General features: G+C 50.2%; 1 protein-coding gene across 2 annotated transcripts in view; it reads right to left on the bottom strand.

The window, feature by feature from the left end:
• LOC144668550 (paladin-like) overlaps positions 1–22427 on the bottom strand; it is a 257514-nt gene that overhangs the window by 185945 nt on the left and 49142 nt on the right. For both annotated transcript variants that reach the window (XM_078530692.1, XM_078530693.1), the window contains exons 2-3: positions 10767–10961; positions 3673–3775 (exon numbers count right to left, since the gene is read on the bottom strand). In XM_078530692.1, the coding sequence (XP_078386818.1) occupies positions 3673–3775; positions 10767–10948 (285 nt within the window). In that variant the 5' untranslated portion in view covers positions 10949–10961. The remainder of the gene's footprint in view (positions 1–3672; positions 3776–10766; positions 10962–22427) is intronic.

Here is a 22427-nt window from a genome sequence, read left to right as displayed (position 1 = left end):
TCCGCTCTTCCTGCCACCAATTCACAAGAAGGTGAGTGAGCCAGCGCAGAGACCATGAACGTTGAGACAATTAATCCAGCTGCTGCTTCAATCACTGGGGAATGATTCAGTGGCAGGGCGTGCAAACACTCAAGTCGGAGTCTAGCCTTAAAGGGGCACTGCCTGTGTAACAAGGGGGGGAATGAGCAAACAAAACGAGAGTGCTCACTAACTGTGCGAATCCCTTCTGAAGCACCGATCGTAGGCCGCGACGTGACAGAGTTCTTGCTGCTCATTCCTCACGGAAAGCAAAGGAGAAATTCCCGCCTGCCTCGCCCAGGAGCAGGTGCTGCCCCTTTAAGTAGCACTTTAAGGCCGACAGTAGCCAAGCGACCTGCTTTTCTTACATTACGCACATTAACATGGCGGAATGAGTCAGAGGCCGACTGCATTGTATTCAGGTCGAGGAAAGATGTGGACAATTTTTATCTTTAAAACGCAGTGAGTTCTGATCCGGAATGCGCCACCTGATAGAGTAGTGGAAGCGGATTCAAGTGTAACTCGCAAAAAAGGACAAATTTGCAGGGCTTATGGGGCAACAGCGAGGAAGCAGAACCAACTGGGCACCTCTTCCAAAGAGCCAGTCTTGGTACGATGGGCCGAATGGCCTCGTTCTGCGCTGAAAGATGCTATGAAATCTTGGCAAATGATGTAACAACGTGCGGCAAGTGGAAAACCTCTCTTTCTTTGGGGTTTGATGCAAGTTCCCAAGATGTTCCCCCCCACACTTCCTTACTCTCACCTTCCCCCCCAACTCCTGCAGACCAACCTCACCGTTCTCTTCCGGTTTCTGCTCTCCTGATGACCTTAGGGTTGAAAATGACCTTGGGCAGTAGCCCACAGACGGCAATATAGCAGAGACAACCCCCCACCAACCACCGTCCCCGCGCCATTGTTATACACCATTCCCAATACTGAGTGAGGTGGGGTGTATAGTGGACAACCAGTGCGACGCCTCCCAAGTTGAAGTTCTGTCCGCCTGACTTAATCTGAGCCCAGTGGTACCAGCAGCCATACATCCTGTCAACTGGTTGTTTCTGTCTGAACCCCAAGGCTGCCTGATCAGCTTCATTTCAGAACAGCACCATCAGAACATCTCAGCTCGAGTGCCCGACAGCTATTCCGCCACTGGGGCATCACAGCTGAAGCCCCCACTCGGTCCTACAGGAATAAAGAAACGAAAAAAATAAGACGGGACTTTGGCTCAGTGTCCCGTCTGAAAGATAGCAGTGCAGCACTCCCTTGGCGTGAGCCTCGATTAAGTCTCTGGAGTTGCCCACGGCTCATGAGGTGAGCCAGGGTCGAATGGCGAAGCTGTGGGTTTGTAGCGGGGTACAATTACGGAAGAGAATTCCTCTGGCACCTCACCACAGCAGCACTTGTGCGACCAGTACTGGCAGCAGCCACTCACTCATATTCAACAGCAGGAGGCAGTGTGTTAACCCAGCAATGATCAACCCTGCTACATATAAACATACAGCAAAGTACAAGGAAGGGTGGGAGCGATTAGGGACAGAAAGAAAATCTTGTGAAGGCAGAAGGCGCGATTGAGGTATTGAGTGAGCGCCCTGCATCCATCTTCATTAGAAGACGGAGTTACTGTTGCAAGAGAGGAGGGATAGAGAACAAGGAGATGGCAAATCGATTAGAATTACTCCAGGTTAAACAAATCACCTGGTCCAGGAAAGCCAGGATGAAGGCTGCAAGAGGTCTGACCACAAGCTTCCGATCGGCAGAGGTTTAGAGAATTACAAGTATTGCATCCCTGCTCAAAAACGAGGAGAGGGATGAACCTGGTAAACTCCCAGGCCAACCAATCTAATGCTGGGAAAACCACCAGGGCAGAATTGAATAGTGATAGGGGTCTTGCCCCTGGCTGGAGAACAGGTGGGAGCCCCATGCTGCCTCCGCTCGGGGAAGGCCCACTGGGATTCAGGGCCCATCAGACCAGCTTCGGGCCTTCTCCAGGATTTAGGACTCCCAGGGCGGAAATCCTGCCCCCCAACCCCCCATCGCCCTCCCCCAACAGCAGCTGGCCAGAGGCCGGCAGTTCTCCAATGCCCATCAGCGCCATTGGGAGCGATGGCTGCTGCCACCAGAGGCCTAGGATCAACGAGGGAGCTGGGCCACAGGCAAGAGAGGGTGGGACTTGGCCGCAGAGGCCAGACTGAGGTCAACTAAACCTGGCCACATGGTAAATAGGGAGTAAATAGTGAGCAGGGTAGTAACAGAGTAGTCAGGCTGGTGAAAGGACTAGATGTTGTAGATAATCGTGAGGTGATGCACTTTTGAAGGAATAACGTGGCGAGGCAGTTGAATGGAAATGGTGGTATTTTGAGGGACGCTGCTAGAGCAGAGGGAGCTGGGAGAACCGACTCTCAGATCTTTGAAGGTGACAGGACAGTTAAAGAAGCCAATAGGGGCTTTGAACATTTAAAAAAAATATGCGTTAAGTCTTCCTAAACCTTTACAAATCGCTGGTCAGGCCTCAGCTGCAATACAAATTCTGGGCGCCAGACCTTAGAAAGGGCATCGAAACCTTGTAGAGGGTCCAGAGGAGAGAGGAGGTCCATCAGGACGGTAAGAGGGAGCTCTGTTTCATGGCCACTTGGACAAACTGGGATTGTTCACCTCAGCTCAGACAGGGTTAACGGGGGGAACCTAACAGAGCTGTTCAAAATGCTGAGGAGCTTTGAGCAGGGAGAAACTATTGCCTGTGACAAGCGCGTTGGTGACCAGAGACCATACCTTTAAAATAATTGACTAGAGGGGGAAACGAGGAGAGTTTCTGTTTACTCTCCTCACAAGAGGGCTGTTAAGATCTGGAATACGCTACTTGAAAAGTGCAATCGGCTTCCGTAGGAACTTTCAAGAGGTAATTGGACAGGTACTGGAAGAGGATTAATATGCAGCATTGTGGGGAAAAGCTGTGGTGTGCTCCCTGAAAGAGCCAGCACAGGTGGAACAGGCCGAATGGCCTCCTTCTGTGCAGTAAGATTCAATGATGCTGCTGTTCAGCCTGTGTCAACTGGCTCATCACAGACCGACTGACCCTGGGATCGTCCTCATCCACACCCAAGCTCTGCTTAAACCCAGATGGTCACTGGGGGGAAAAGCCACCATAACTAAGGGTAGATGGTGGCATATTGGTAACGTCACTGGGCTAGTAATCCAGAGAACCCAGGCTAATGTCCTGGGGTATCTGGGTTCAAATCCCACTAGTGGAATTTAAATTCGATTAATAAAAATCTGAAATTGAAAGCTAGTCTCAGTAATAGAGACCGTGACAACTCTCAGTAATAGAGACTGTGACAACTCTCAGTAATAGAGACTGTGACAACTCTCAGTAATAGAGACCATGACAACTATCATTCGCTGTTGTAAAAACCCACCTGGGTCACTAACATCCTTTACAGAAGGAAATCTGCCATCCTTACCTGGTCTGGCCTGCATGTGACTCCAGACCCACAGCACTAATCTCTGAAATGACTGAGCAAACCACTCAGTGCAAGGGCTACTAGGGATGGGCAATAAATGCTGGCCCCGCCAGTGACAGAACAGTTAAAAAACATCTTTGGCTTCCCTTTACACCACACAGCCAAGGACATCGCTTTACTCACCCTCCCATCTTACCTGGACAAGATAGTGTTCCGGCAAGTTATCCGAAATTCTCCCAATTGTATAATTCGCTTTTAACAAATCATCGTGAATCTGAAACTCTTCTTTACAGTTATACCTGAAATAAATAGCTAAGAATTATTAAACTTACTAACAACATTCTGTTGATGTACCATCACACAGATACAATAGATGCAACCGTAAATATTCCTTTCTCTGGCGTCTTGTGTCCAAACTTGATATCACTAAGCATCTAATTATTCACGTCTTCAATCTTAGTCTTTTCAATCTGAGGGTCTTCACTATGGGCCTCTTGCTTTACTTCAGTTCAATTTCCCCTCTTTAAACCACAAGTGGAGAACCCTTATCTCCCTCCCCACAATCTGCACAACTTATCTCTTATCCTCTCATGGCAGCTGTTAGTCACGTTCCTGGCTATTAATGGAATGATGCACAGTGAGAGAGAAAACACTCTTGGAGTGGAGAAGGGTGGATTTGTGGGGAGAAGGAGGGAGGGAGCAGAAGGGAATGCCGAGGGAGGGAGCGGGGGGAGGTGAAGAGGGATGGAGTGGAGCGGAGGGCGGAGGAATGGAGTGGAGAGATGGAGCGGAGGGGAGTGGGGAGAGGAGTGCGGAGGGGTCGAGTGGAAGGGAGTGCAGAGGGGCCAGTGGAGGGATGGAACGGAGGGGAGTGTGAAGGAATGTAGGGGAGTCTGGAGGAATGGAGGGAAGGGTAAGGGAGTGCAGGGGAATAGAGTGGAGGGGAGTGCCAAGGGATGGAGCAGAGTGCAGTGCGGAGGGATGGAGTGGAGGGGAGTGGAGAGGGATGGAATGCTGAGGAGTGGAGAGGGATGAAGCAGAGGGGAGTGGGATTCGTAGTGGGGGCTGGGGTGTGGAGGGATAGGATGGTGAGGAATGCAAAGGGAGCAGGTGGAGGGGAATGGGGAGGGATGGAGCGGGATAGAGGAGAGGGGGGAGAAATGGAGCAGGAGGGATTGATTAGGATGGAATATAACAGGCTCCGTAACTCGCTCCCTCTTCCGTCCTGAGCTTGGGGAGGGCTGGTGGGGGCAGTGGGAGGAAATGCATTTCTTTGGCCTGTTTGGAGACTGATAGTTTCCTCTCAGAGCATTCCTCCTATGGTTGGGAGGGCAGGTTGTTCTGCCCCATCCCTCTGCCAATGGGAACCGGAGGAGACTGGGTCTGCCTTAGTGCATCTTTCTGAGGAAATGCTTAGTCTTTACTCAGTACCAGCCCAACCACGGGGAGCTTGAAGGTTCCAATTGGGAGTGCTTCCCCAGTGCCTGGGTCACCACAGACTGCACCAGCGCGTTGCCAAATAAAACAGAGGCATTAGCAATGAGACCAGACCAAGCGCAGATGAGGACACAACAGGTACCTGCTCTTCATCGCTACCTAGTGACTTGTGCTAGAAAGTGCAAACAGGGATGCTTCCAGGGTTGCCAACCCTCCAGGATTGTCCTGGAGTCTCCCGGAATTAAAAATTAATCTCCTACAGGCAAACCAAGAGAAAGATTTAGGGGCACTTAAAAAAAAATGTTCGTAAAAAATTTTCTCTGAACGCCTCTATTTATTTGTTCGAAACACATTGAAGATGGGGCGGGGAGGGGGTCTTTGGGCAGGACAGTTGGCAGCCGTAGGTCATGTGACCAAACCTCCACGGAAACGTCCATCCAGAAATGGCAATTTCCAGACACACAGCAGATGACGACTGGGCCTAGCTGTACCAACCAACCCGCCACCCTTCACAGTCTGGGCGGTTCAGTGAGGTACAGAGGATGGCTGGCATCAGAACCACCATTAGTCGACAGTCTAGGGTTGCCAGTTCAGGTTGGACATAGAATCATAAAATGGTCACAGCGCAGAAGGAGGCCATTCAGCCCATTGTGTCTGTGCCAGCTCTCTGCAAGAACAACTCACCTAGTCCCACTTGCCTGCTTTTCCCCCATCGTATCCCTGCTAATTCTCTCTCTCCTGATAATTACCCAACTCCCTTCTGAAGGCTTCAACTGAATCTGTGGCCATCACACTCTCAGGCAGCGCACTTCACATCCTCACCGTGCGCTGTGTTAAAAATAAGATTTTCCTCATGCCGTGACTGTTTCTTTTGCCAATCACCTTAAAATCGGCGTCCTCTGGTTCTAGATCTTTCCGCCAGTTTCTCTCCACCTACTCTGTCCAGACCCCTGGGATTTTGAACACCTCCATCAAACCTCCCCTTAATCTTTGCCTCGCCAAGGAGAACATTCCCAGCTTCTCCAACCTCTCCACGATCCCATCTCATTCCCGTAAATATTTCCTGCCCCTTCTCTAAAGCCAACATGTCCTTCCTATAAAGTGTGGTGCCCGGGACCGGGTGCAATGTTCCAGTTGGGGATGGAACCAGTATTTTACGCAGGTTTAGCACAACTCCCTTGCTCCGGTACTCAGTGTCCCAATTCACAAAGCCCAGGATCCCGTATCCCACGTTCCACAGCCCAAGAGGTTTCCATGACATGAACTTCCCACCTCCAACCGCATCCCCGTTGATCATCCAACATGTCCATCCTGCTCTTCCCATGACCAATTGGAAAGCCATTACACATTTTCTCACCTATCCAATTGGATAGACGGTTCATGGAATGACAGCCTTTTCTCCCAATATTTTTGTAAAGGAAGTAAACGCCATTGTTTATTTTTTTTAAAAATTCCCCTATGGTTTTTCTCGCCGGGTGCCCTGCAGATTAAGCTTTTTAATGCCTGGAAACTCCAGGCAATCCTGGAGGGTTGGCAACCCATGGCTGCACAAAAGAGAGAGGCTGGGCATAAAAGGGAATAACCTGCTCGGTCCCTTTAACTGTCGCCAGTCAGGTTTAATGGTGCAAGCAGCTGCTTTAGGTTGGAAAGCTGCCATCAAAAATCATTCACCGCCATCCACTTCAGTTCACAGGGCCATATATTATCCAATTAGACCTAACTGGATTATCTATCATTTTAAAGTGGCAAAAATATGGCCCGGCTCTCAAAACCATTAATTGCTGCACAGCCCACAGAGCCTGAAATAAGCCTGGTGTCCCTGGCCTGACGTGAAGTGTTTCTGTTAAAGCTGCGCGGACTCTATATCGCTTGAACTTTTGTGAGGAAAATTACAACCTAACTTATTACCGGGGACAGGCCATTCAGCCCATCAGGGCTGTTGGTGCTCCCCTGTGCTTGAGCTGACTGGGGTCGCCAACCCTCCAGGTTTGGCCTGGAGTCTCCAGGAATTGAAGATCAATCTCCAGGACACTGCTGTGTCCGACCCTGGAGAAAAATCACCGGGACGTTAAAAAAGGTTTTTTTCTTCCTGCCGTTTTTCTTCGAACATTTCTCTTTACCAGATCTAAAAGTATGGAAAATTGGGGAAAACCGGCTGTCTGGGTCAACCTTCATCCAATTGGGTAATGAGTCTTTTTGCTTTCCAATTGGCGTAGGGAGGGCAGTACATCATAAGGATGGACGTGTTGGCCGACTTAATGGCTGGAGCGTGGGGGCAGGTCACGGGATGAAACCTCCAGGAATACATTGAATCACAGTTGGCAACCCCGGCTAGTCTAGTCCCGCTCTTCTGTTGGGATCCCATTCGCCTAAGTATTCTTCCTCAACAACAACAACAACTTGCTTTCAACATAATGAAACCATTCATTGGGGGAGGTGGTGGAGTAGTCACCGGACTAGCATTCCCGAGACCCAGGGGGGATGCTCTGGGGACTTGAGTTCAAATCCCACCATGGCCGGATGGTGAAATTTGAATTCAATAAAAATCTGCAATTACAAGCCTGATAAAGAACCCACAACAGTCCATTCCAGGAAGGGTTTGCGAAACATTGCTTACAAAATAAAGATCATTCCAATTTCTGCCCCCTCCCTCCCCCACACCCCACCTTCTCTCTGTGATGATTCATTCTGGGTAGGGATGGGGGATCGAGGTCAGAGTTCCAGCTCCCACCCTCACTACCTTGCCCCAAGCCTTGATAGTCAGGGGTCAGGCCCTCTGCAATGGAGAGTAAAACCGGGCATCCTGTCAAACCAGCGTTCCACCTCATCCAGCCTCCTCGCTGGGTGGGTTTGTTAAAGTGTTAAAGTGACCCCCTTAATGTCTACCGTCCCCTTGACCCTGAGAAGCGCCGCGGTCAAGAATGGTTCTATCCTGCTTTTGATGTCTAGGGATCACTGGATGGGAAATGGTGACAAAAAGCCGGGCTGGTTTTACCCCCCTTGTTCAGTGACCCTGAGGCCAAATAAGAGAGGACGTCACTAATCAGCGCGGAAGGATTTGTGACTAACAGCCAAGCAACACATGGAGGGATGCAGAATCTACAAGATCCACTCTCCAAGGCTTCTTCGACAGCACCTCCCAAGCCCGTGACTTCCATCACCTGGAAGGACAAGGGCAGCATGGGATCGCCACAGCCTCAAAGGTCAGACTTTACCCCAGCTGAGGCATTTACCCTCATTCCTTCATCGTCACTTGGTCAGAATCCTGGAAATCCCTACCTAATAGCACCTGCGCCACATGAACGGGCAGCGCAACACCCCCTCTCAAGGGCAATTAGGGATGGGCAACAAACACTGGCCAAGCCAGCAATGCCCCCATCTTATGAATGAGTAAATAAGAATATACAGGAGGTTGCGACGGGTCTGAATTATTCCTTTAAACTCGGCCAACAAATTGGAATAACTGAGAATTGTCAACCAGCAGCAGTTTATGAGGCAACTCAACACAATACCAAACAAAAATTAATTTGCACAATGGTTTCAATAGAAGTGAGAGGAGGTGCAGTTGACCAAATTTAACTTACTCTCGCTCACTGACGCTGGTTCATAGTCAAGCAAGGTTTTGGTTTTAAAATTCTAATCCTTGTTTTCAGATCTCTCCATGGCCTTGCCCTGCCTACCTTTGCCATCACCTTCCAGCCTCACACCCCTTCGGCACTCCACTAATCCTGACCCCTGGTGCATTCCCAATTAGAATCGCTCCACCATCGGTGGTCGTGTCTTGAGGAGCCCGGGCCCTGAGCTCTGGAATTCCCTCCCGACAGGGTCTGTCCCTCGTTGCCTCACTTTCCTCCCTTAAGACACTCCTTAAAACCTGAATCTTTGACCAAACTTTGACAGAAGATCCTCTAACGTAGCTCAGCATCATACTCGGTTTGGTACAGCTCCTGAGAAGCGGTGTTTCATTCCTTGAAAGGCGCTATGTGAATATAAGTCTTTGTTTTGAAAATGAGAGTCTGAATGGGAGGGGGGAGGGAGGGGGGAATCCAGGGCCACACATTCATAAGTCATTCAAAGCAGCAGCACAGGTTGACGAAGCCCATCAGACATACGAACGTAACACTGGCGTTCGCTTCCAGAGGAACAGCATTCAAAAGCAGAGGGATTGGGTCAAACCGGCACAGGACCTTGCTTAGGCCACGTCAGGAGTACAGTGCAGAGTTTTGGTCCCCATATTGCAGAAAGGATATGGGAGCCAGTGCAGAAGGCGCAAAAAAAAGCAAAGGAGTGCGTGCTGCGAGAGCGGAGACTAATCAGCGAAGACTGAACTATCGTTTCTCCAGATAATAGAGAAGACTGAAAGGTAATCTGACAGATCTTTGAAATAATGAATGGGTTTGATAAGGTGGACCTTAGCTGATCGTACTTGAGGGGGTGGCCAGAGGTGTCATAAATCTAAGACAGTAAATCCAATAAGGAATCCAGTAGACACTTTGTTTTTTACCCAGAGGGTAGTTAGATTGTTGAACTTGCCACCACAGGGGGCAGTTGGAGTAATGTAGAGCAGGGATTCCCAAACTGGGGATTGCGAGAGGAGATTTTGGGGCCCCAAGTTCTGAAGTACAAATGGTTGCCATGGAGCTTGGACTGTGCACTAACAGCTGTGAGGCCCCTTTAAATCCTAGAGTTTATTTCCAATGGTGGGCATGGCCTGACTGACTAATCTCTGGGGCCTGACCCCTGCTCCAAAAAAGCCAATGGGAAGGTAGGTGATTCTGTTCAAAAAAAGGCCCCTGCCATTGAAATACACACCCCCGCACATCCCCAAAACCCCCACCCCCGCCCCTGCACATCCCCCAATCCCCCCACCCCCGCTCTCACATCCCCCCAAACCCCCACCCCCGCTCTCACATCCCCCCAAACCCCCACCCCCGCTCTCACATCCCCCAAAACCCCCACCCCCGCTCTCACATCCCCCCAAACCCCCGCCCCTGCTCTCACATCCCCCCAAACCCCCAACACCTGTTCTCACATCCCCCAAACCCCCACCCACACTGCTCTCTCAGCCCCAAACCCCCAACCCCCCACCCCCGCACATCCCCAAAACCCCCATCCTCACATTCCCCCAAACCCCCACCCACCCTGCTCTCTCAGCCCCAAACCCCCAACCCCTGCACATCCCCAAAACCCCCACCCCTGCTCTCACATCCCCCCAAACCCCCACACCCGCTCTCACATCCCCCCAAACCCCCACCCCCACTCTCACATCCCCCCAAAACCCCCACCCCCGCTCTCACATCCCCCAAACCCCCACCCCCACTCTCACATTCCCCCAAAACCCCCACCCCCACTCTCACATTCCCCTAAAACCCCCACCCCCACTCTCACATCCCCCCAAACCCCCACCCCCACTCTCACATTCCCCCAAAACCCCCACCCCCACTCTCACATAACCCCCACCCATCCCCAAACCCCCCCCACCCCCACCGCCTGCTCTCCTGCCAACCATCTCACACTCTGGCGGGGGGAGGGGGTGGTCACAGCGAATTTCAAGCCTCAGAACAGGGTCACAGCGGGAATAGGTTTGGGAAGCCCCGATATGGATGTGTTTAAAGTGAAGTTAGATAAGAACGTGAGGAAGAAGAAAATAACGTGTGTCGATGGGTTGGGGTGCGGTAAGCGGGGTGGGGGGGGGGGAGGAGGCTCGTGTGGAGTATAAACACCAGCAGAGACCCGCTGGGCCGAATGGCCTGTTTCTGTGCTGGAGAGTTCTACGTGATCGCGCTTGGTAGACGGAGATTTTTGCTTTTGCCAATGGACGTGGCCAAGAACGACCTGCACAGGACGACTCACGTGATCAACACTGGCGCCACCTTGTTGGTGATGATGGATTTGGCCTTATTGTGGATGCTGAGGGTCTGGAAGGAGTTGAGGCTGATGGACCTCCGGCTGTCTGTGGTCCCGTTGCTCTGGCCATTATCGCTGGGTTGCCCTATGGACACCGCTTGCTGAGCAGCACTGGCAGTCGTCCCCATAATCCACAAACAGCTTTAAAAAGAAGGAAAAAAAAAGACGTGGTCAGTAGCTGCTTACACAGGACGGCCGCGGTGACCAGAGAGGATTTTCATGCTGATACCTCAGAGCCGTTTCAGTTAAAAGCGATAGCGGGGCAGGTAGACCAGAACCAGAACACGGGTTACTCCACAGCTGGTTAAACTGGTCCGTGGTCTGAAACGTTAACTCTGTTTCTCTCTCCACAGGCGCTGCCTGGCCAGCTGTGACTTTCCAGCATTTCCTGTTCTTATTTCCGATCTCCAGCCTCCGCAGTGTTTTGCTTTTGGCAAACTGAGGTCCTGTCTACTCTCGTAGGCAGATATAGAAGGTCCCACTTCATTACTTCAAAGAGCAGGGGAGGGGCTCTCTCCCCGGTCACCATGAATCCCATAATCAACCGTCACCAAAAGAGATGATCCGGTCATTATCACACTGCTGTTTGTGGGATCTTGCTGTGCACAAATTGGCCGCCGTCTTTCCTACGCTACAGTGGTGGCCACACCTCAGAAGGACTTCATTGGCTGTAACGCACTTTGGGATGTCCTGAGGTCATGAAAGGACACTACGTAAATGCGAGGGGTGGGGGGTGATGGGCAGGTATCGTGGTATTGCCGCTGGACTCGAAATCCCAGAGACCCCGTGTAAAGCTTTGAGGTCCTGGGTTCCCACCTCGGTGCAGATGGTGGAATTTGAATTCAATAAAAGGGGGAAAAAAAATCCGGCATTAAAAAGTCTGATCGGGAAACCATTGTTGTAAAAACCCATCTGGTTCACTTTAGGGGAGGGAATCTGCCATCCTTACCTGGTCTGGCCTAGGTGTGACTCCTGACTCACAGCAACGTTACGTTGACTCTTAACTGCCCTTTGAACCTGGGCAATAAATGCTGGCCCAGCCAGCCATGCCAATGAATAATATTTTTTTTTAAGAAGTCTGTCTGTCTTTTACTTCACAAATGGGAGAACAGGCAGGCCTCAGATGCCATTTCTTCCCTTGGCACTCGCTGCCTGAATTACCACATGAGGAATGTTTGTTTGGCTGACACAGGGAAATGTTCCACAGCATTTCCATCACAGCACACAAGGCAGCTGCCTACCATTTAAACAATTTAAAGCAGTAGCTGGGTTTTTTTTTTACTGTTTATCTACAGGAGCTGAACGGGAAATGCATTGGAAACAGATTTCTTGACTTCTCCTTAATGTAACACAGTCTACCTATAAAATTCCACAGTCGTCTCTTCCAGCTAACATAACAATACCGTTTCAAAGCAGCAGCCACCAACCTCAATTCTGCTGATCTCAGTGAAAGACTGAGGAACACCAGTTCTTTGTTAATACTAAGTCGGGAGTCTTTTTAAAGGCTTTACAACAATTTTCTATGCAAAACACACAAGTTAAACCTCGGCATTCAGTTGACGGAATGAATGGGAAATGAAGCATTGATTCAAACAACTTCCAGTGGGCACAAATGGGACTCTTCAGTGTTACTTTTTTCCCCCCCCCTCACTCTCTACCTGCCTCTCCTCCCTACCTTGCTCCAGTTGCCCTTCAGTACTTCACACTGAATGCCCTTGCTTTGCCTGTTCAGCCTGGACGCCAGACAGAGCTGAGCCGAATCCTCTCCTGGCCCAATATCTGACCACACGCACTTCCAACGATAGTCACTGGGGGGCGAATGTGAGTTATAGACCTGAAGCCCATTGAAGCTCCCTCACTTCTGGCCCAGCTGACATCAGCATGGACAGGGGAGCTCGGACCTGGGACCTCATGTTCTGTACAGCTCAACGACAGACAGCAAACTCTGGGGAATAGAAAACAGGCTGCACATTCCCCAGGTCCCATTTAGCGCTAAAGCCAACAACTTTCAGTGAAAGAAAGAACTTGCATTTATATAGTACCTTTCATGACCCTAGGACATCTCAAAGCATTCCACAGCCTATTACGCACTCTTCCTCTATAGTAAATAGAAGAAACATGGAGACAATTTGCAAGCTCTCCCACACACAGCAATGGGATAACAAAAGGATAGTCTGTTTTTGGGTGCTGTAGGTTAAATATGAAAACAGACTCTGGGAAAACTCTCATGTCCTTCTTCAAGGTAACACCATGGGATCTTTCTGTGCCTGCCTGAGAGAGGAGACAGGGCCTTCATTTAACTTCTGACCTATAAAGGGCACCTCTTGAGTCTTAGCCTGAGTTATCAGTCTTTGGACTAGAACTTGAACCTACAGCTTGGACACAGATGTGCTACTGACTGAGCCATTCAAGCAGCTAAAGCTTTTCCCCTGATTCAACTAATGTCATTCATTTCACTCGCCTTAAATACAGCTGGTGGTATGAAACACAGCATGCTTCGAATCACATAACTGTCCTTTATCGAGTTCTATTTGTACAGAATAGCGCTGCAGCTCTCAAGGGAGCGAACTACTTGATTAGCAGGAAAGGCAATTGGCCTCAGCACCTCTGGATCATATGGGCAGGGGTGGGGAGAGGGGAGAGGCAGCCCCGTTCCCGATCCCTGCCCAGTGATTCTGACGGAAAAGTGCGTCTAAACGGACACCGGGTGAGGGCAGGAGCAGGACTGGCTCCCAGGGTTGGCAACCCACTGGCTATCGGACACTCGCTTGCAGAACCTCACTTCGGAATGGTCACTGGGCAAAGAACCAGCGCGGCCAGAACTATAAACAGGATGCCCCCAAGGGAGCAACTGGCGCAGGGTCAAGTGTCAGGCTTATGAGCGAGACCTGGGCACAGGGTCAAGTGTCAGGCTTATGAGAGAGACCCGGGCACAGGGTCAAGTGTCAGGCTTATGAGAGAGACCTGGGCACAGGGTCAAGTGTCAGGCTTATGAGAGAGACCTGGGCACAGGGTCAAGTGTCAGGCTTATGAGAGAGACCTGGGCACAGGGTCAAGTGTCAGGCTTATGAGAGAGACCTGGGCGCAGGGTCAAGTGTCAGGCTTATGAGCGAGACCTGGGCGCAGGGTCAAGTGTCAGGCTTATGAGCGAGACCTGGGCGCAGGGTCAAGTGTCAGGCTTATGAGGGAGACGTCCTGCCGCACGGGGCTGGTTTTCAGTGGTTCGCTGGCCTGGGAGGGGACGCTGCCTTTCTGGGAGACTCCCAGGAGGACCAGCGGAAACACATTTTTGGGATGCCCCCAAAGGAAGGGGGCCGAAGTGCCCGCCGACCCCTGGGCGACCCCGGTTGGAGGCGGGTCAAAATGGAGAAGGCGCGATCGGGTAGGCGCCGAACACATCGAGAGGCTTCATCGGGGGACGAGCAGGGAGGGGTGAAGCCAAAGTGTCAGAGGGAGGGCGCAAACCTCCAAACAGCTCCCCCGTCTACCCGACCCTTCAAGCACCACCTTCCCCACCACCCTCCCCGGCCACGATGCTGGGCCTGCACGTCGCGCATCGGGCATCTCAGCCATCTCGCAAACCCCATCGATCCCCCCGGAGCGAGAGCAAATCATCCTCCATCCCCCGAGGGACTGACCCACGAGGGAGAGAAAGCTCCCAGTAAATCATATCCGATTGAACCTCAACCCTCCCAGTCAGTCAGGTATCCCAATGAGGGGGGCAGGAGAGGGGGGGTGGGGGTGGTCCAAACCAAGAGCAGTCAGCCCGCAAAGTGGGCAAATTATTTTAAATGAGATTTTAGGAAAGAATTAGCAAGAAACACAGCATCTCAAAAGGGTTAAAATACATTAGCTCAGTCAGAGGCGTCTCTCATGACATGCTGGGCCCTGTCATTCCCCCCACTGTCAGGATGAACGTACAACATTATCTGCTTACTGCACTATGAGTAGAGCACCTTGAGTTATTCTCAGATTTGCTTTGTTGCCTCTCTGCAGCCATATCCTCCGTCAACAAGGCAGAACTTTTTTGCATCACTTCCTGTGACTCCCCGAGGGAGGAGAGCGGGTAATCAGGTCGGCCGAGCCTCTCCCCAGGCCCGGCTACAGCCCTGCGGCGCGCTCGAGGGCCCTGTCCGAGCAGGCCCTCGGCCTACTCCGTCCGGTCAGCGGTCTTTCAGGAGGCCCCCCCCCACTTTGGCTGGCATTCGAGGGTTTTTGGTTCCCGCACTCACTAGCAGTGTAGCCCTGACAGGCCTGTTCCACCCCCCGCCCCCCACCAACTCCGGTTGCTGCCACGAGCAGTCGCAGCACATCTGGCAGCCAGATGGCCAAGGCTTTGACCAAGTGCTGCTTAAAAGGCCACGCATAAAGACAACAGGATAAGGCACGGCAAGCCTTCCTGACCAGCCAGGAGTGCTTGTCTCAGCATCTGCGACTTTAAAACTCCACAAAAGGTGGACTTTAAAAGATGGGCATCCGTTTTACTACGTTTAAATCATTCGTTAACACTCCGGCCTCTTTCCTGAAAACAGGAGCGAGTCCCAGGCTCAATCCTAGGGTTGCCAACCCTCCAGGATTGGCCTGGAGTCTCCAGGAACTGAAGGTCAATCTCCAGGACACTGCCGTGCGCGACCCTGGAGAAAAATCATCGGGACATTAAAAAAAGTGTTTTACTTTGTCATTTGCTTTGACAGATATAAAAATATTGAAAATAGGGAAATAAAGGGCTGTTTGGCTGACAGTCAAGCATTGTCCAATTGGGTAATGAGTCTTTTTGCTTTCCAATTGGCGTAGGAGGGCAGTGCGTCACAGGGATGGTTGTGTTGGCCGACTAATGGCTGGAGTGTGGGGGCAGGTCATGAGATGAAAGCTCCAGGGATACATTTAATCGCAGTTGGCAACCCAGCAATGGCAGAATTCCTGTCACTGAGTCAGAAATTTGAATGGCGCTCCTGACAGACCCGGTGAATGGAGATCGGATGGAGATTCGGCCCCAAACTCTGGCGTTGACGGCCAATGGGATACTTCCCCTTCCCGCCTCTCCCTGCATCTCGAAAACGTTAAACCTGCCAGCTGTTTCGGTCTGACTGCCCTATCAGCTGGCATGGTTCCAACCATGGATGGAGGGGTCATGTCCCTGCCCGTTAATCTGCCTGCAAATCCCTCACCGGAAGGAAGAACAAGATGACGCGGAAAGCGTTCAAACCTACAGAAAACACTGACCCCCCCACCTCCACCACATTCCCCCCTCCCCACCCCCACCCAGTCAGTTGGGTTCAGTTCCATGGGAACCCTCTAGTACCTCATCTAAAAAAAAGTAATCGTTCCTCATCTATGAATCTACACATTGAGTAGGGTTTGGCTATTTGATCAGGTGGGGCATCACAGGCACGTTGCCTCTTTACCTAACTCAAAATGTACACTTTCCAGTGGGGGTCATCACATCTCAATCAGGCAGTTCGGCCTCAGCCATCCCATCCGACTGGAGTTAACTCCAACAAAGGCTGGGGAGGGAATCTGGCTGTTTCTTCGTCTGTGCGTCTCACTTCTGAAAGGGACTGTAGGCCTAGCAATAGGGCGGCCATGTTACAGCCAGGGTATGCTGGGATTAGGTACTCACTTATCAAACGGCGGGTCTGTCAGGAGCGGGATTCAAACCTCTGACCATGGTCACCTTGGCTCGCGGGTTCGAGTTCCACTTCAGGGACTGGAGCACAAAATTTACGACGACACTCCAGAGAGAGCGCTGCACCGCTCCGACTTTCCGATGGAATGTTAAACCGGGATTCCGCTTGCCCTCTCAAGTGGACACCAAAGGTCTCCATGGCTCTAATCCACAGAGTTTTCCCTGTGGCCTGACAAATATCACTAATATTACTGTATCTGCAACATTGCTGCATGAGGAGAGATGGTAGCGTAGTGGTAATATCACTGGACTAGTAAGTCCAGTGACCCTGGTTAATCCTCTGGGGACATGGGTTCAAATCCCACCACGAACTTAAATTCAATTAATAAATCTGGAATATAAAGTAAATGATGGTAACTATCATTGATTGTTGCAAAAACCCATCTGGTTTACTAATCCCAATCTGGCCTACATGTGACTCCAGGCCCACGGCAATGTGGCTCACTCCTCAACTGCCCCCTGAAAAAGCCTAGCAAGCCACTCAAGGGTAATGAGGGACGGGCGATGAATGCCGTCCAGAGACGCCCACGTCCCTTGAAAGAATTAAAAAGAGGAAACGCAATTACTTGGCCATTGAGCTAATCACTGTAGGTGGGATGTTGCTGTGCGCGAATTGGCTGTCATATGTTACAGGAACAATGATTACGCTTCAGGAGGATATCACTGGCTGTGAAATGCTTTGAGATATACTATGGTCATGAAGGGTGCTTTAGAAACGCAAGCTGTTTTGATGTCAGAAAAGGCTACAATCACCATTTTCACTGGCAACAAACCTTCCATTTATTTAACTGCCCTGCAGCTGTGAAGAAATCTGCGCGTGAGAGGTCATCGGCAATCGCTTCTGTACATGCCCTGTTAGAGACTTTGCATGCCTGTCAGCATCTGTGTTTAAAAATAAGGATGAATTGTTGCCACAGATACATAACTGGGCACCAAATGAGGACATAGGAACAGGAGGTGGCCATTCAGCATTCTTAACTCTATCTACCTATCTTGATTCTGTACCCTTTGAAATCCTTGCCAAACAAAAATCTACCAACTGCAGTTTTGATTCAATTGACCTCCCCACCCCACCCCACCCCCCCCCCCCCGGCCGCCCCCCACCAGCCTCACCGGCTTTTTTTGTGGAGAGAATTCCAGTTTTCCACTTACTCTGTGTGGAAAAGTGCTTCCTGGCATCACCCCTGAATGGGCTAGCTCTAACTTTAAGGTTACACTCCCTTGTTTTGGACCGGGGGGGAATTGGTCCCTCTCCATCTACCCGATTAACTCTCAGTTATCATCGTCGCGGGTCTTAGATGTGGTTGTCCAAGGTTGGGGTCTACAGACCTGCTGGAGGCAAGGATGTTGGTAAACTTTACCTTTTAGTGAATGTTCTACTAACTATGGACAGCACAAGACTTAGCGCAGGGCTCTACATAGAACAATCACTGAGTCAACCATTTCCTCTTCTGGTCACAGAGACCCTGAAGCCCCTGTAAGATATTCTGTTACATCACCAAGATGGCCGTGAACAGGCTGTTGTCATGTGATCTTACATCACAAATGATGACTATCTATTAACTTATCCAACATTAACCCTTTACACTGCAAACTCATTTCACCATCTTAACCACGTCTTTAGATCACCCCTTAATCTGCTTTACACAAAGGAGTACAGATGCAGACCACCCCCCAAACCTGCCCCAACCCAGTTTAGTGGGGTGCAACTGTGATCGTAAATTGCCCCTTAAGCGAGACCCCGCCCCCCCACAACCCCCACCTCAAGCATTCACAGCCTGTTAGGGAAGAGAATCTTTGTTAATCTTTGGAATTCACTACCGCGAGAGCAGTGGAGGCTGGGTCACTGAATAGATTCGAGGCTGAGTGAGGCAGATCTTCGACTCAGGGGAGTCAAGGGGTATGGGTGACAAGCAGGGAAATGGGGTTAAAACGGCGATCAGATCAGCCATGATCTTATTGAATGGCGTAGCAAGCCCGAGTGGCCAATTGGCCTTATCCTGCAGCTATTTCTTATATCCTTATGTTCAAAAGAACATAGCAAAAGATTAAATGTGCAGCCTCTGTGTAGATTATTTGTCTTAAGTGGGCACACAGGGAGTTACAACCGGGGCAGTAAAAATTCATGAATCTACTTTATCGAAGTTGAGAGTTAGACTGTGCGGAGAGTTTTGCACCCACTTTAAGGTTGCTAATCCTCCATGGTTGCCCTGGGGGGGTCTTTAAGAATGAATTTTAATCTTCACAACACTTCTACCATTAATTTAGGAGAAGGAGCATGGTGGGGAGTGGGGGGAGGTGCTTTTCTTTTGTTTATTATTGAGAGAAGTATTGGAGATGGAATAAAAGGTTGTTTGAGTGACATCCGATTGGGTAATGAGAAGTTTGCTCGCCTTCTGATTGGCTGCGGGGAAGGGGTTGGGCCGGGGGAATGGACATGTTGGCCATTGGCGGGAGGTCATGTGATGGGGCCTCCTGGAGTGCGTCCAACCCCGAATTGGCAACTCTTCGCCCTCCTACCAATCTGGCCGACGGGTTTCTGAGCCTGCACTGAATCTGTTGCCGCTTTGCTTTTGTCTGAAGGCCCCATTCGCCACTGTAGCCCTCAGAAAACTCTCTTGTCAGTTTTTCATTATAATGGGCCGAATTGGCCTTTGAAATGAGACTCCCCCAAAAAAAAAAGAACCCTTTGCCTTATTGCAAGGCAAACAATAGGAGACCATTTTAATTCCAATCTGGTTCTCCTAACACACATTAACTACACATCAGTGCATAAATACTATAAAGCCTTTAAAGGAGAGATAGACTTGCGGGGCAAAGGTCATCACCATGGTCACCAAAAACGTTAACATTTTTTTAAAAAAACTACGTTTTGATATTCTGAAAGCAACGCAGAGGATGATAGTCTGATTTCAATTAAAAGTTGATTACTCTCAACACTGACGAAAAAAGAACAGTAAACCAACACAGGAAACAATGGTGAAGGGATTATCGTAACTGTGTCAGGCAGGTGGAGTTTCATTGTGTGGCATCTGCTTTGCACAGGAGCAGGAAGCAGTGCAAATCTGTTCAGCTAAACCACAATCTGATCCTTACTTCAGCACAGGATATTCTGAGTAAATATTAAGGCCTGCAGCACGATGCTCCCTCCGTACTTGGACTGAATCGGTGGTATTTTTTTTTAAAGAAGGGCAGTTCGTTGCATTTCCCCAAAGCTACCCCCTCCCCCCCAATCCCAATACCTCCACCATCGCCCCCTAAATTGGTGACTCTGGCTGGGGAATGTTAGCAGGTCTCCTGTATGGTGGGTACATAGGGTGGACCAACCCTCCAGGGCCTGGAGTCTCCGGGGAGACGCAAGAAAAATCACCAAATTAAGCACAATGAGAACAGTTGAAAAGTTGGCTTTGCAATATTTTAGGGTCACAGAAATGACACGATGCAGAAGGAGGCCTTTCCTGGGATGGCGGGACTGACATATGAGGAGAGATTGAGTCGGTTAGGATCATATTCGCTGGAGTTCAGAAGAATGAGGGGGGATCTCATAGAGACCTATAAAATTCTAACAGGACTAAACAGGGTAGATGCAGGAAGGATGTTCCCGATGGTGGGGGAGTCTAGAAACAGGGGTCACAGTCTGAGGATACGGGGTAGACCATTTAGGACTGAGATGAGGAGAAATTTCTTCACCCAGAGAGTGGTGAGCCTGTGGAATTCGCTACCACAGAAAGTAGTTGAGGCCAAAACATCGTATGTTTTCAGGAAGGAGTTAGATATAGCTCATGGGGCGAAAGCGGGAACAGGCTATTGAGTTGGATGGATCAGCCATGATCATAATGAATGGCGGAGCAGGCTCGAAGGGCCGAATGGACTGCTCCTAGAACCATAGAGAAGTTACAGCACAGAAGGAGGCCATTCGGCCCATCTTGTCCATGCCAGCCCGAGGACACCCAGGTGCCCTTTCTAATCCCACTTTCCTGCACCCGGCCCATAGCCCTGCAATTTACAGCACTTTAGATGCAGATCCAGGTACTTTTTAAAAGAGTTTAAAGTTTCTGCCTCTACCACCAACTTGGGGAGCGAATTCCAGACACCCACTACCCTCTGCGTAAAAAAGTTCTTCCTCATGTCCCCCCTACGCCTTCTGCCACTTACCTTGAATCTATGTCCCCTGGTTCTAGAATTCTCCACCAAGGGAAACAATTTTATCCTGTCCACTCTATCTATAATTTTGTACACCTCAATCAAGTCACCTCTCAGCCTTCTTTGTTCTAAGGAAAATAACCCCAATCTATCCAATCTCTCCTCGTAGCTCCTAGTTTCTATGTTTCTATGTTTTGGCCCATCGAGCCTGTGCCAGCCCCATTGGTGGAGCTATCTGATTAGCCCCATTCTCCTGCTCTCTTCTGTGTAATTCTGTTTTCCACCTCACGTCCCTGTTTCCAAATTCCTCTCGAATCTGGTTATTGAACCTGTTTCTGCCTTGCTCCCGGCCGTCTGTCGCAGGGTCTGCTTCCCTCCGCCTTCACAGCCTCCAGCTGACCGATCCATTGAAGGGCTTTGCTGCGGGGGGAGTTCACCAGTGGCTCTTGCTCACCATGTCGCAGGCTGCCGCCAAAGTAGGTTTATGGGGGTTTTGAGTGATGTAGGGGTGCCACCCTTCACGTCCCCCCGTTCTAAGCGCCTTGCCACTGCGGTCCACGACTGGTCATTCGACAGGAGAGGTCCTGCTTATTTTGAAGCTAGCCTCCCCACCTGGAGGTTGTTCTGGTTACCTGCCACCCAGCTGGTAGCTGCAGCTAAACCCCTACCCTTTCAGGCAGTGCACTGCAGATCACAATAACCGTGTATTAAGAAGATGCTTCTCCATTTCACCTCGGCTTACTTTGCCAATCGCCTTAAACCTGTGCCCTCGAGTTGCCAACCCATCCGCCACCGATCAAAACCATTCATTATTTTGAACACCTCTATCAAATCTCCCCTTCACCTTCTTTGTGCCAAGCAGGACAAGGCCAGTCTCTCCACATAACTGAAGCCCCTCATCGGTGAGACCTTTCCAGTAAATCCCCTCTACATCCTTCCCAAGGCTTCACATCCTGCCTAACCAGTAGTGCCCAGAACGGAACACATTATGAGGTCTAAGCAGTGTTTCCTAAGGATTTGGTATAACCTCCTTGCTTTTGTACACTACATCCCTATTAATAAAGCCAAGGAGCTCATATCCTTTTTTTAAACAGCCTTCTCAACTTGCCTTCTCATCTTCAAGGGTTTGTGCACATATATCCCCGGGTCTCTCTGCTCCTAGGTTCTGGTGAAGAGTCATATGGACTCGAAACCTTAACTGTGTTCCTCTCCGCAGATACTGTCAGACCTGCTGAGTTTTTCCAGCTATTTTTGTTTTTGTTTCAGATTTCCAGCATCCGCAGTGTTTTGCTTTTACCATTTTTAAATTGTACCATTTCATTCATATTGCCTCCCCTCATTCTTCCTACCACAACTAACCATCGTCCACCACAGCTCTCTGCTCAACGCCCTCGGCCAATGTTGTACCCATGTTGCTATGGTTCCTTTGAATCACAAAGGCTTCAATTTTGCTAAAAGTCTTTTATATGGTACTTTGTCAACCGCCTTTTCAAAGTCTATATACACATCCATTTGTTTCATCTGTTCCTGGGATGTGAGCAACACTGAAAGCTTAGTGAAGAAACAATCACAAGATGGGACTGGAGTTACAAGCAGGCCAGGTCAGGTGGTGGTGCTGGGTCATAGGTCCTGTTCCCTGAAGGACATTCATGAACCCGTTGGGTTTTTGATCAATACTCTGGGACAATTTGTGGTCATCTTGTGCTGGTGCTGGCTCACAGCCAGCTTATTGTCATGGTGCGACCTGAGCTCAGGGGGTTGAATTTTTCCCAGGGAGG

This window comes from Cetorhinus maximus, chromosome 27 (assembly GCF_964194155.1).
Source record: "Cetorhinus maximus chromosome 27, sCetMax3.hap1.1, whole genome shotgun sequence".
NCBI lineage: Eukaryota > Metazoa > Chordata > Chondrichthyes > Lamniformes > Cetorhinidae > Cetorhinus > Cetorhinus maximus.
This window is presented reverse-complemented; position numbering and strand designations above follow the sequence as displayed.